The following is a 10,951-nucleotide window of genomic DNA, read 5'->3' as shown; positions in this document are numbered from 1 at the left end:
CGTTTATGGTGGACACCGACGAAAATGCACACACACGCAGTCACGCACCATCAATTTCGAGTAGTAAGTAATAACAGTTTGGGAACAACAAGAACCGTACCACGTACCTAGCATATTTCCTGATTAGTTTATTTATGAAAGCCGATAACTTAAACAAAAAACATAAAGCATTTATATATATTTTGCATTATTCATTTGTTACGTATAAACTAAATCCTTTGAACTCAAAACAGTTGAAAGGAGCAGAGTCAGCAGACAGAGGACCAAAGATCCTTTCGTCCACATATATAAAAACGATATAATTCGATACGAAATCGTAATGGTTGTGCAGTTGATGTTGCCACTTATAAGACACTTACGTAAGACTTCATGCAAATATTATTTAATATACGTACGTCTTGAATTTACGTGTTAGTTTGATTATAAATTCGTCAATTTTTTAGGATTTGTTCGATAATAGAGTTGATGGGAAGTCTTGATAATATTAAAAATTATCATATAGAGGAAAGACAGCAAAACACTCGAGAACTCTCTGGAAATTTGCGTTTTCATCTTGTTNTTTTTTTTTTTTTTTTTTTTTTTTTCAGGATTAGTTGATCTAAAATTTCCGAACTACATAATACAGCCAACAAAAACAAAAAAAAATCATATCTGGATTTTGATTTAACGTATTAATTTAACGTATTATACAAGTACTTCCGTGAATTTGGATTTGATGGAAACTACATATACTTATTCAAATCCATATTGAGCAATTGTATATGATTGAACTTGAAAGAACGTCATGATGTATGTATTCATAAGTGATTGATTTTAAAGTATTGTAAAGTTTTTTTTATGACATTTTAATGAATCAACATGACAGCTAAAAAACCTTTAGTTTGATTCTTTGTATTATTAGCTATTTTAAATTACAATACCTTGTAAACTAGTATCGTAAAACTGAAAACACTAACATTTACAGGAATTAATAAATCGAATAACACTATAATTTAAGTACCTAATCCAATAACACATCTATTTAAAAGAATTCACGAAATGCAATAATAATGGAATAAATGTTTCAAATTAAATTAAATTATTTAATTCAATAACCCTGGCTCATGGTCGACTTAATAAAAGACGAAAAGCCCGAACAATCCGAAGCCCAAACCAAATAGTCCAAATTACAAACTCATTCTTCACCACTAAAACATTCTAAAACAAGCGACGAACATAACGGATAAGTTCCTCATCTTCATCTTCTTCTAACTCACCAAGAAAGAAAAGCAAAGAGAGTTTGGTATCACTATGAACATTGCCACTTATTATCATCACTCAAACTTCATCTTAAATCCTCACATAGACAAGACTTTAGCGGGGTCTCGACAATCAAGATCAAATAATATTACATTCACGACACAAGGAAGAAGAAGAAGATTGTGTTTGGTAAGAGCAAGTGCCCACGCCGGAGAAGAAGAATCCGGCGATCAAAGCAAGCCTGCAGAGAGAAGAAGTTTTTTGAGCTTAGCAGAAGATGGTCTTGTCGAAATCTCGGGACTTGGTGCGCACGAGAAGTTTCTTTGTCGACTAACGGTAAATTAAATCAAATGTTTTGGGTTTCTTTGAATTGTATGTTTTGAGTTTCCCTACAATTTAAGAATTCACTTACAATAACAAATTTAACTTCAACCTATTAAGTTTTTAACTTGTTAAAAATTTGCATTATATTGTATTTACTTGGTGTATGCAAAGTAAGAAATTACACTAATTTTAAACTGAAATTAACAATTTATCATGTACTAGTATATATATATATATATATATGTGGACATTAAATAAATAATTATCATAATGTAATTTTTTTTATTGACAAAAGCATAGACATTGAGTTTTAGATTGAAATATTGGAATATTATTGACAGATATCGTCGTTGAACTTACTAAGAGTGAATTTGGAGCAAGAAGGATGTACAATAGAAGAGTTGAATGCAGGCAAAGTATGTGATTGGTTCCTCAAGGACAAGCTCAAGAGAGAGCATAACATTGAATCTGCTGTTCTTCAATGGGATGATCCCGATTTCCCATTCTGATTATTTTATTTTATTATATTACATTTATAAAAAAGGGTATAGTTTTTTTTTTTGGTATGGTATGATTGATATTATCCATTGAAAATAATGTGAAATCGATTATATTGAAGATATATCATCATCTTCTCCATCAACATTCGTAAACCATCCTAAGTCTTAATCTAATATGGTATGACCCGGAAACATAAACTCATTGTTAACTCCTTTTTGTTAAGTCTTACTGATGTAGTGATGTATTATTGGCTCCGTTTGTGGAAGATCTAGGCGTCGACTTTTGGGTTAAGTTGGAAAAAGACTCTTTGAGTTCGAGTTGTGCAACGTCATTATGAAGTTTCAAGGGTTGTTTAATTACGCGTACTAATCTCTTTTCTTTTGTTTTTTTTTTAAATTGTTTTTTTCTCCTTTGTAACTTTCCACCAAAAGAATCCATAGAAATATAAGAAGAAAGTTCAAATTTATCTAGAAACCACGAGAAAGACAACACTAAACAAAACAACATACAAAAAAGAAAGACTTTGGAAAGAGAGAAGAAATCCAAAAGTTGTACATAGAAGAAATAGAAGAAAAGACTTGTAAAGTAACAACAACAACAAAAAGAATCCAATACGCTGTCGTTTTAAAAGCATGTCATTATCGACTTTTTAAAATTCACCTTCCACTTCTCATATCCGCTAATCAAGCCATCGGATTATTAATTAAACAAATAATTTAATTACCCCAAAATAAAATAAAACAAAATAAACAAAAAACACGGACGCGAAATCAACCAATTAAATCCACTTTTCCTCTCACCATCTCACGTCCGATCTCTCTCTCTCTCTCTCTCTCTTCACGGAGTCAACTCCTTTCTCCGTCGCAATTCGCATGCTTCATCAACCGTAAGAGAGAAGAGATGACTATGACGACGACGGAGGAGAAACCAACTTCCGACGGCAAAGGAGGTTGGGGTTTCTTCAAGATTCCGTTTCGTAACTCTTCAAATGGTCACGGAAGACAAAACGCTGCAGCTTCAAGTGCTGCTGCTACGTCTCCGTTTCCATCTGGAGCTGCTTCGTCTTCTTCTACTACTACTACATCTTCTCATCTCCACAACCATCATCATCATCATCATCACCAACAACAACAACATCATCACCATCATCAGCTTGGTTATAACGGGACTCATGGTCATGGTGATGGATCGGGTCAAAATCAGCATCCGACTCCTTCACCTTCGGTTTCGTCTGTTGCTAAGTCGTTTCTTCCTACTAAACGGAGATTGAAGCTTGATCCTTCTGAGAAACTTTATTTTCCTTGTGAGTTTGTTTCAGAATCTCATCTGATTCCGATTCGTAAATTACATCTTTTTCTATTTTTACGTCTAGGGTTTGTTTCTGTATACTCGAGTTCCTTTGACATTAGTCTATAATTTTAGGAGAATTTGAGTGATCTGATATAAAGTTTGGAACTTTATTGGAGTTTAGAGCAGAATCTTCTAAATTTTCCATATATGTATAGGAGTTTTTAATCATAAGATTAACTTCTTAATTAGTCCATAAGTAATTCTATAAATGGTATTTCTTGTAGTATTCCAAAATTAGGAGTCTTTATAGATATGAATCATTTTAGGGTTATCAAATGATTTTGCATATGGAGATACTTATAGCCTATGGTTTTTTGCATGATTCGGATTTCTGAATTTTTGTTACAACTTACAAGTAATGCTGCTGAGTACTGAATTAGATTATTACTTTTTTTTTGAAGATGAGCCTGGGAAGCAAGTAAGGAGTGCTATTAAGATTAAAAATACCAGCAAATCACATGTTGCCTTCAAGGTTAGTTTTCCAAGTAAGTGTTTTGGTTATATGTGTTTTTGCGTGTATGTGCTTACTTGTTGCTCTTCAGTTTCAAACTACTGCACCGAAGAGTTGCTTCATGCGTCCGCCTGGTGCTATTCTTGCTCCTGGAGAAACTATTATTGCTACTGGTATTTGTTTTCTTTTCTCTCCCCTTTGTTCTTTATTCTTCTTGATGAGGCTATCAGAGCAATGGCTAATTTCATTCGTTTATCTTGTTGAAATGTACAGTTTTCAAATTTGTTGAGCCTCCTGAGAATAATGAGAAGCCAATGGATCAAAGGAGCAGAGTTAAGTTTAAAATCATGAGCCTGAAGGTCAAAGGTCCAATGGACTATGTGCCTGAGCTGGTACGCTGAATATTATGCTGTTATTTATAAGCTGGTCTATGAACATGAAAACGGTAGTAACAACATGTAAGAGTTTAGATAAAACTATAGATATCAATGACTACACTAAGAATGCTTTTTGGTCCGTGTAGAGGTTTCCAGCTACCTTTTTAAGGCATACACAAATAAACCAAGCATGTGTTCTAGTGACCTATCTCATATTGTTGTTAGCTTCTTACAATTCTACGGTTCCACTGAATTTTGTATCCAGGACATATCAGTTTCTTTTGTTTTTTTTTTTTCGCAGTTTGATGAACAAAAGGATGATGTGTCTAAGGAGCAAATATTGCGTGTGATTTTCCTGGATCCTGAACGTTCCAACCCTGTGAGTAGTGAAATCATTATGCTTATGAAGTGGATTCATAATAACACTGATTGTTATATCTACGGGTTCGCTCTCTCTAATTCTCTATATGATGAATGAAATAGGCACTGGAAAAACTGAAGCGTCAGTTAGCAGAAGCGGATGCAGCAGTGGAGGCACGAAAGAAACCACCAGAGGAAACAGGTCCAAAGATGATTGGAGAAGGGCTTGTGATCGATGAATGGGTCAGTCACATTTATTGTTTCATTGATTCCTCTATTATTTCTTCCATTAGATGATGATTGTGAAAATCTGACATTGTTTTTGTCTTTCCTCTAATCAAAAACACAGAAGGAGCGTCGAGAGAGATATCTTGCACAACAACAAGGCGAAGGAGTTGACTCTGTCTGAGACTAAAAAGATCCTTCTCAGGACAAAAGCTAGTGTGTATTTGTGAAGAAGAAGAAGAAAGAAGAAGAGACTACAATATTGAATTTATCTGCTAACTTCTCATTGATAATGGAATCTAAGGATCATGTTGGTAAAAGAAAAGACAATGAAGGAAACTTTTTCATGTAAAAAAAGGAGGAAATGTAAACTTGGGGGTTTGATGATGAATTGTTCATGTTAAGACTAATTAAAAAAAGAGAAGAGGATGTGTGTATTGAAGTTCTCCAATCAGGCATTGAACTAATCGCTCGACCATCTTGTATTTGAATCCTTCGATTTCCCCTTAACCGGTCGGTCGTACAGAAGCTCCACAGTTCCACTCGACTCTTGCTCTTGAGAATAATTTTTGGTGAAACGTCGTCGTGTCCTCGTTAAATCTCTATTTAAAATTCGGTACTGACTCGGTCCGACCGAGTATCAATCAGAATGATTCGGTAGGACCGGAATTTCGATTAAGGAATCAGAAATCTGTAAATTCGAGATGCTAATCCCTAAAGCTGCATTTACGTGTACGTCTTCTCAGCCTTTCCTATTCGATTCTCTCTGCTCTGTTGCCTCATTCCTCCGTCGTCCTCAATTCGTTTGCCGGCGTTAACGACCTGCCGCGAAGCTAGATTCATCGCAGCTCAGGTCGCGACGATTGTAAAAATTTACAGAGAGTGTAAAAAGAGTGTGTGAATAATCTGTAATTGATTTAATGTCGATGAGCAATTCCTTGAAAAAGCTCTCTTCTTGTGTTCTTCTTGACCTCGATGGTACCTTAATCAACACAGGTAACTTAAGAACTCAATGAACTTGGTTTCAATATTTCTCTTTTATGTAACTTTGAATTTGAATTTGATGTTTAAAAAGAAAAAAAAAACATATTGGGTTGTGTAGATGGTGTTGTGGGAGACATATTGAGGAAATATTTGTGTAAATATGGTAAACAGTGGGATGGAAGAGAAACATTGAAAATAGTTGGGCAAACTCCATTAGAAGCTGCTACTACCATTGTTGAAGATTATGGACTTCCTTGTGGCGTTGATGAATTCAATTCTGAGTTCTACCCTTTGTTCTCTGCTCAGTATGTTTACGTTTTTGTTTCTCTTTTAATCTTTTGTCTTTCAAATTGGTTGTGAAGTTTTATTCAATTTTGTGATTTGTAGGATGGACAAGATCAAATCCCTTCCTGGTGCCAGTCGGTTGATTAGACATTTGAAGTGTCATGGAGTACCTATGGCATTGGCTTCCAATTCTTCAAGGGCAAATATTGAATCCAAAATTGCTCATCATAAAGGTAACAGATTTTTATGAAAATGATTGTTAACTCTGATGCATTATCTCATATAGAGGTAGATTTGTTTCATGGGAAAGGTTTCATTTTTTTCTTTAGGTTGGAAGGAATGCTTCTCGGTTATTATTGGTCGCGATGAAGTTGCCAAAGGAAAGCCTGCTCCTGATATGTAAGCTCCATCTCTTGTCAAAATTTAAACAAAGACCTGTTTGCTAGTTGACTATTCTAATGACAATGATCATTCTTGTATAAAGTTTTCTTGAAGCAGCTAAAAGATTGAATAAAGATCCAGCAGACTGTTTGGTTATTGAAGATTCTGTGTGAGTCTTCACTTTTATAGCGTATCAGTTTTGCAGTTGCGTGTTTGGTTCTTTCTTACTCACAGTTAATTGAATGGCAGGCCTGGTGTTATGGCTGGTAAAGCTGCTGGGACAAAAGTGATTGCTGTTCCTTCTCTTCCTAAACAGACACATCTTTATACATCCGCTGATGAAGTCATCAATTCTCTACTCGACATAAGACCAGAGAAATGGGGTCTTCCTCCATTTCAAGACTGTAAGAAACACTCGCAAACTCCGCAATACTTCTTTTCCTTTATAATTTGCTCATCTCAGTGAAAACACTTTTAATCTTGTAATTTGTATTTGCAGGGATAGAGAACACTTTACCAATTGATCCATGGCATATTGGAGGTCCAGTTATCAAAGGATTTGGCCGTGGCTCTAAAGTACTTGGAATCCCCACAGGTCTGTATAAATATCATCGAACCAAACTCCTCTTCCTCTCTGTAGATATATATATATATATGGTCTATTTCCTTATCATTGGAATTGTTTTCAGCTAACTTGTCAGCAAAGGATTACGCAAGTGAGCTTGTAGAACATCCTTCGGGAGTGTACTTTGGTTGGGCGGGATTGCCAACAAGAGGTGTCTACAAAATGGTCATGAGCATTGGTTGGAATCCTTTTTTCGATAACAAGGAGAAAACTATTGTGAGTTCATAGTTAATAGATAAAAAAGGTTTCAGACTTTATGCTCTTGTTATGGTTGCTTTCTTTAACTTAGCTCTGGTTAAATAGGAGCCATGGCTGCTTCACGATTTCACTGAAGACTTCTACGGCGAAGAGCTACGTCTTATAATTGTTGGCTATATACGCCCTGAGGTTTTTATCATCACCAAATTCATTATCCATTATTCATGACTCTGTAGAGTAATACAATACTTGTTGTTGGCTCATATTGTTTGTGTTCTCGCCAGGCTAATTTCACTTCACTGGAGAGTCTCGTCGCAAAGATTCACGAGGACAGAGAAGTTGCAGAGAGAGCTCTTGATCTTCCATTGTATTCTAAGTTCAAGGGTGATACTTATCTGACAAAATGATAAATTCATGTATGTAAAGAATCAAAACTCTTGTTTTCTCACATTCTTGAATCTTGATTTTGAAATAAGAAATTCAAACCCTCTGATTGTTTTCAGAACTCAAATCAGATTTCATTGTTCTTTTACTGTCAGACTCTTTGCTTGATTAAAAGACAAGAGACATTTAAATATAACTAAACCAGATGACATTTCAGTTTTCATGGTTCTTAAGGCTCATCAGGCATCAATGAACCTTGACCAATACCAATGCGACCTCCAGACACGATTCATCTCCTCGATCGGCACACCTCTGGTCTCCGGCAAGAAAACGTAGACGAAAATAGACATCACCGCCACGAAAAACGCAAAGAATATGAACAATCCGAACTTCAGGTGGCAATGCATCATCAGAAACACCTGAGCTATTAAGAACGTGAAGATCATGTTCATCGACACAGTTACGCTCTGAGCCGCCGACCGGATTTCCAGCGGGAAAATCTCCGACGGAACTAGCCATCCAAGAGGACCCCAAGACCAAGCAAAAGCCGACACGTAGATGCATATGAACATGACCACAACAATGGCGTACCATTTTGGTAAAACGCCTGGAGTCCCATCGACGCCGAACTTAACTCCGATTGCCACCGCAACAGCTACCTAAAACCGGTTACACAATAACCGGATTAATTACCATAACCGAAACAAAAACCGGTTTAGAGATATGAAAGAAATTGAAAAAAACCTGAGAAAGTAGCATTTGTAATCCTCCTTCAAGGAAGAGAAATCGTCTTCCCCATTTATCAACGCCATAGATAGATACCACAGTAGCTCCGAGGTTAACCGAACCGGTCACAACCGCCGACATCAGAGCCGCGTCGCTACCGAATCCGATCGTTTGAAACAGAACCGGCGCGTAAAACATGATGACATTGATTCCGGTGAGCTGCTGAAACGACGGGATCAGAATCGCCATCGTTAGATGCGGTCTATACTTCCTCTGCAACAGATTCCGCCATGGATTCTCAACGCGCTTCGAAGCTTCACTGGCGGCGATCAAGTCGTTCATCTCGTCTTCAACGTTGTCGACGCCTCGGATCTTACGGAGTTTTGTTTCGGCTTGCTTGAATTGACCTCTCTCGATCATGGAGTTTGGTGTGTCCGGGAGGATAAGAGAACCGACGGTGATGATTAGCGCAGGAACGACGGCGCCGCCGAGACTGAGCCTCCATCCCCATCCGCCGCGGATTTTGGAGAAGAAGTAGTTTAAAACGCTGGCGGCGAGGATACCGATAGTGATCGAGAGCTGGAATCCGATGTTTAATGCTCCTCTGTATTTATACGGTGCCATCTCCGATAGATACAACGGCACAGACTGTAAAATTTGAAAACAAAGAAAAGTATTTAGGCTATTTTGTAATATTATAGAACTTAAGGTTACAAAATCAAATAATAGTCTCTACACAAAATTAGTGGACTGAACTCATAACTCATAAGGGTGTATAATGTATAAAACAAAGTATAACGTCGGAATTAAATTTAATATTGAGGCTAATTTGTAACATCTCTAACTTAAGTGGACAAAATGAAACAACAGTTCCACCATAAGTAAAAGAGGGCAGAAGGGTCTATGTTGTATAAAACAAAGTATAAGGTCACAAATCAAACAACAGTGTAATATGAGTAGTAAATTAATCGACCCATTAATTTATTATGTAATATACTAGTAAAAAAGCTTAAGGTAACAAAATCGCCACACAAAATCAATGGATCAATAGAGGTGTATATTGTATAAAACAAAGTATAAAGGTCGCAATTGAATTTTCATAGCCAAAAGTAACAAAGCTATATGATGGATCTATGTTATATAAAATAAAGTATGAAGTCAAAAATTGTAATATTAGATAAAAAGAAGGGACCTGATTGGTGAATCCGATACCAAAACCGAGTAACAAACGGCCAACGATGAGCATCCAAACGGCTTTTGCGAAACCATTAAGAAGAGCTCCGGCGCAGAATAAAACTCCGCCGAGAAGCATCGAAATTTTCCGGCCAAACTTACGTGTGACGTAAGAAGCGACGACGCAGGAACAGAGTGCGGCTAGGTAGAGAGAAGAGGTAAAGAGAGTGAGAGAGACGCTGTCGAATTTGCAGTATTGGCTCGAGTTGTGATCGTTCTTCTGTTTCTCGTACACCGACGGGAAAAACTCCTTCTGAAACGACTCCATGGTCGTAACTCCACCTAACAAAACAAGAACATAATTAAAACGTAAGAACAGTTTTTGGTTCTTTCTTAGATGATAATCAAAAAGGCCTTACCGGAGATTCCGATGTCGTAACCGAAGATGAGACCACCCATGGCGGCGACGATACATGCCATGGTGACGTAAGGTGTTAAGTAACCGGGATATTCTTTTTTTTCATCTCCGATGATGATTCCGACCGAAGGCATTTTAGTCTTTTTCTTATGTGTTCCTTTTTGTTAGTAAGAGAGACATTAGACAAAGCATAAAATGTGTGTTCTATATAAACAGAGGTAGAGAAGTTAATGCTGTGGATTAATAATTAATTACCTGTGGATTAAGTCAATATATTTTTTCAATATATTGTCCTTTCTCTTCCTAATTCATTTGGGGGTAAAATTTTTTTGACATGGAAATAAATCTTCGGAGCATATATGTAATCCAAAGAATATGGATAAACAATATATCCAAGCGCATAAGTCATTTGGGGTAAAAAAAATTTGACATGGAAATAAATCTTCGGACCATATNCTCCTAATGGAGCAAATTGTCCTAAATGTCGATACCTGCATTAACAATTTGAGTTTCTCCTTATTATAAGTCTATATAAGTTCAATAGTGAGCATTCACTGNATGTAATCCAAAGAATATGGATAAACAATATATCCAAGCGCATAAGTCAAGTACATTCATTGTTTTGCACTTTTTTTATATACGTACAAACTCTATAAAAGAATCGCATATTAGTATAAGCCTATTAAGGTAAAATCTTATCCTAGAAGAAGGCTAACGTGTAATAAATTCAACGATATGGATTTGAATATTCATTTGTTTACATTTACGTAGAGAGAGTTTGCGATTTTAGTGTGGGGTTAAGGAGACTGTTTGGTAGGTTGGGTTTTGTTTTTTGTTAGATTTATTATATGAAAGATGAACAATTTTAGTAATACGTATTGGCAGAAGATTCTCCTATATGATCAATTTCCCATAATTGATATACTGTATATCATATGTAAAGGGATAAG

At 36.3% G+C, this 10,951-nt stretch overlaps 4 protein-coding genes across 4 annotated transcripts; 3 read left to right on the top strand and 1 right to left on the bottom strand.

The window, feature by feature from the left end:
- On the top strand, positions 1,187 to 2,124 carry LOC104722915. The gene is made up of 2 exons (XM_010441172.2): positions 1,187 to 1,575; positions 1,905 to 2,124. Exons 1-2 carry the CDS (start codon positions 1,291 to 1,293, stop codon positions 2,070 to 2,072), a joined length of 453 nt encoding a protein of 150 aa, XP_010439474.1. The 5' UTR covers positions 1,187 to 1,290; the 3' UTR covers positions 2,073 to 2,124.
- On the top strand, positions 2,836 to 5,278 carry LOC104722913 (vesicle-associated protein 4-2). The gene is made up of 7 exons (XM_010441170.2): positions 2,836 to 3,367; positions 3,816 to 3,886; positions 3,957 to 4,038; positions 4,139 to 4,257; positions 4,544 to 4,621; positions 4,726 to 4,845; positions 4,952 to 5,278. The coding sequence occupies exons 1-7, from the start codon at positions 2,965 to 2,967 to the stop codon at positions 5,009 to 5,011; spliced, it is 933 nt and encodes a 310-aa protein (XP_010439472.1). The 5' UTR covers positions 2,836 to 2,964; the 3' UTR covers positions 5,012 to 5,278.
- On the top strand, positions 5,483 to 7,805 carry LOC104722914 (bifunctional riboflavin kinase/FMN phosphatase). The gene is made up of 10 exons (XM_010441171.2): positions 5,483 to 5,823; positions 5,930 to 6,116; positions 6,199 to 6,329; positions 6,426 to 6,495; positions 6,581 to 6,646; positions 6,727 to 6,881; positions 6,977 to 7,072; positions 7,167 to 7,318; positions 7,406 to 7,489; positions 7,585 to 7,805. Exons 1-10 carry the CDS (start codon positions 5,748 to 5,750, stop codon positions 7,705 to 7,707), a joined length of 1,140 nt encoding a protein of 379 aa, XP_010439473.1. The 5' UTR covers positions 5,483 to 5,747; the 3' UTR covers positions 7,708 to 7,805.
- Positions 7,778 to 10,400, bottom strand: LOC104722912 (sugar transport protein 12). Its single transcript, XM_010441169.2, has 5 exons — positions 10,257 to 10,400; positions 10,003 to 10,158; positions 9,603 to 9,925; positions 8,429 to 9,058; positions 7,778 to 8,343 (listed from the first exon to the last, which is right to left on the bottom strand). Exons 2-5 carry the CDS (start codon positions 10,133 to 10,135, stop codon positions 7,924 to 7,926), a joined length of 1,506 nt encoding a protein of 501 aa, XP_010439471.1. The 5' UTR covers positions 10,136 to 10,158; positions 10,257 to 10,400; the 3' UTR covers positions 7,778 to 7,923.

This window comes from Camelina sativa, chromosome 11 (genome assembly GCF_000633955.1).
Source record: "Camelina sativa cultivar DH55 chromosome 11, Cs, whole genome shotgun sequence".
NCBI classification, from domain to species: domain Eukaryota; kingdom Viridiplantae; phylum Streptophyta; class Magnoliopsida; order Brassicales; family Brassicaceae; genus Camelina; species Camelina sativa.
Note: the sequence above shows the minus strand (reverse complement) of the source record. Positions and strands in the feature narration are given on the sequence as shown.

Excerpts from the sequence above, each read along its gene's own strand:
- LOC104722915 (XM_010441172.2), top strand. The coding sequence starts at position 1,291 with ATGAACATTGCCACTTATTATCATCACTCAAACTTCATCTTAAATCCT. Across the intron at positions 1,576-1,904 it reads AGTTTCTTTGTCGACTAACG|ATATCGTCGTTGAACTTACT; the intron begins GTAAATTAAATC and ends TATTATTGACAG.
- LOC104722912 (XM_010441169.2), bottom strand. The coding sequence starts at position 10,135 with ATGCCTTCGGTCGGAATCATCATCGGAGATGAAAAAAAAGAATATCCC. Across the intron at positions 9,926-10,002 it reads TTACGACATCGGAATCTCCG|GTGGAGTTACGACCATGGAG; the intron begins GTAAGGCCTTTT and ends TTGTTTTGTTAG. Across the intron at positions 9,059-9,602 it reads GTATCGGATTCACCAATCAG|TCTGTGCCGTTGTATCTATC; the intron begins GTCCCTTCTTTT and ends CAAATTTTACAG.
- LOC104722914 (XM_010441171.2), top strand. The coding sequence starts at position 5,748 with ATGTCGATGAGCAATTCCTTGAAAAAGCTCTCTTCTTGTGTTCTTCTT. Across the intron at positions 6,330-6,425 it reads CAAAATTGCTCATCATAAAG|GTTGGAAGGAATGCTTCTCG; the intron begins GTAACAGATTTT and ends TTTTTTCTTTAG. Across the intron at positions 6,647-6,726 it reads TTGGTTATTGAAGATTCTGT|GCCTGGTGTTATGGCTGGTA; the intron begins GTGAGTCTTCAC and ends ATTGAATGGCAG.
- LOC104722913 (XM_010441170.2), top strand. The coding sequence starts at position 2,965 with ATGACTATGACGACGACGGAGGAGAAACCAACTTCCGACGGCAAAGGA. Across the intron at positions 3,368-3,815 it reads TGAGAAACTTTATTTTCCTT|ATGAGCCTGGGAAGCAAGTA; the intron begins GTGAGTTTGTTT and ends TTTTTTTTGAAG. Across the intron at positions 3,887-3,956 it reads AATCACATGTTGCCTTCAAG|TTTCAAACTACTGCACCGAA; the intron begins GTTAGTTTTCCA and ends GTTGCTCTTCAG.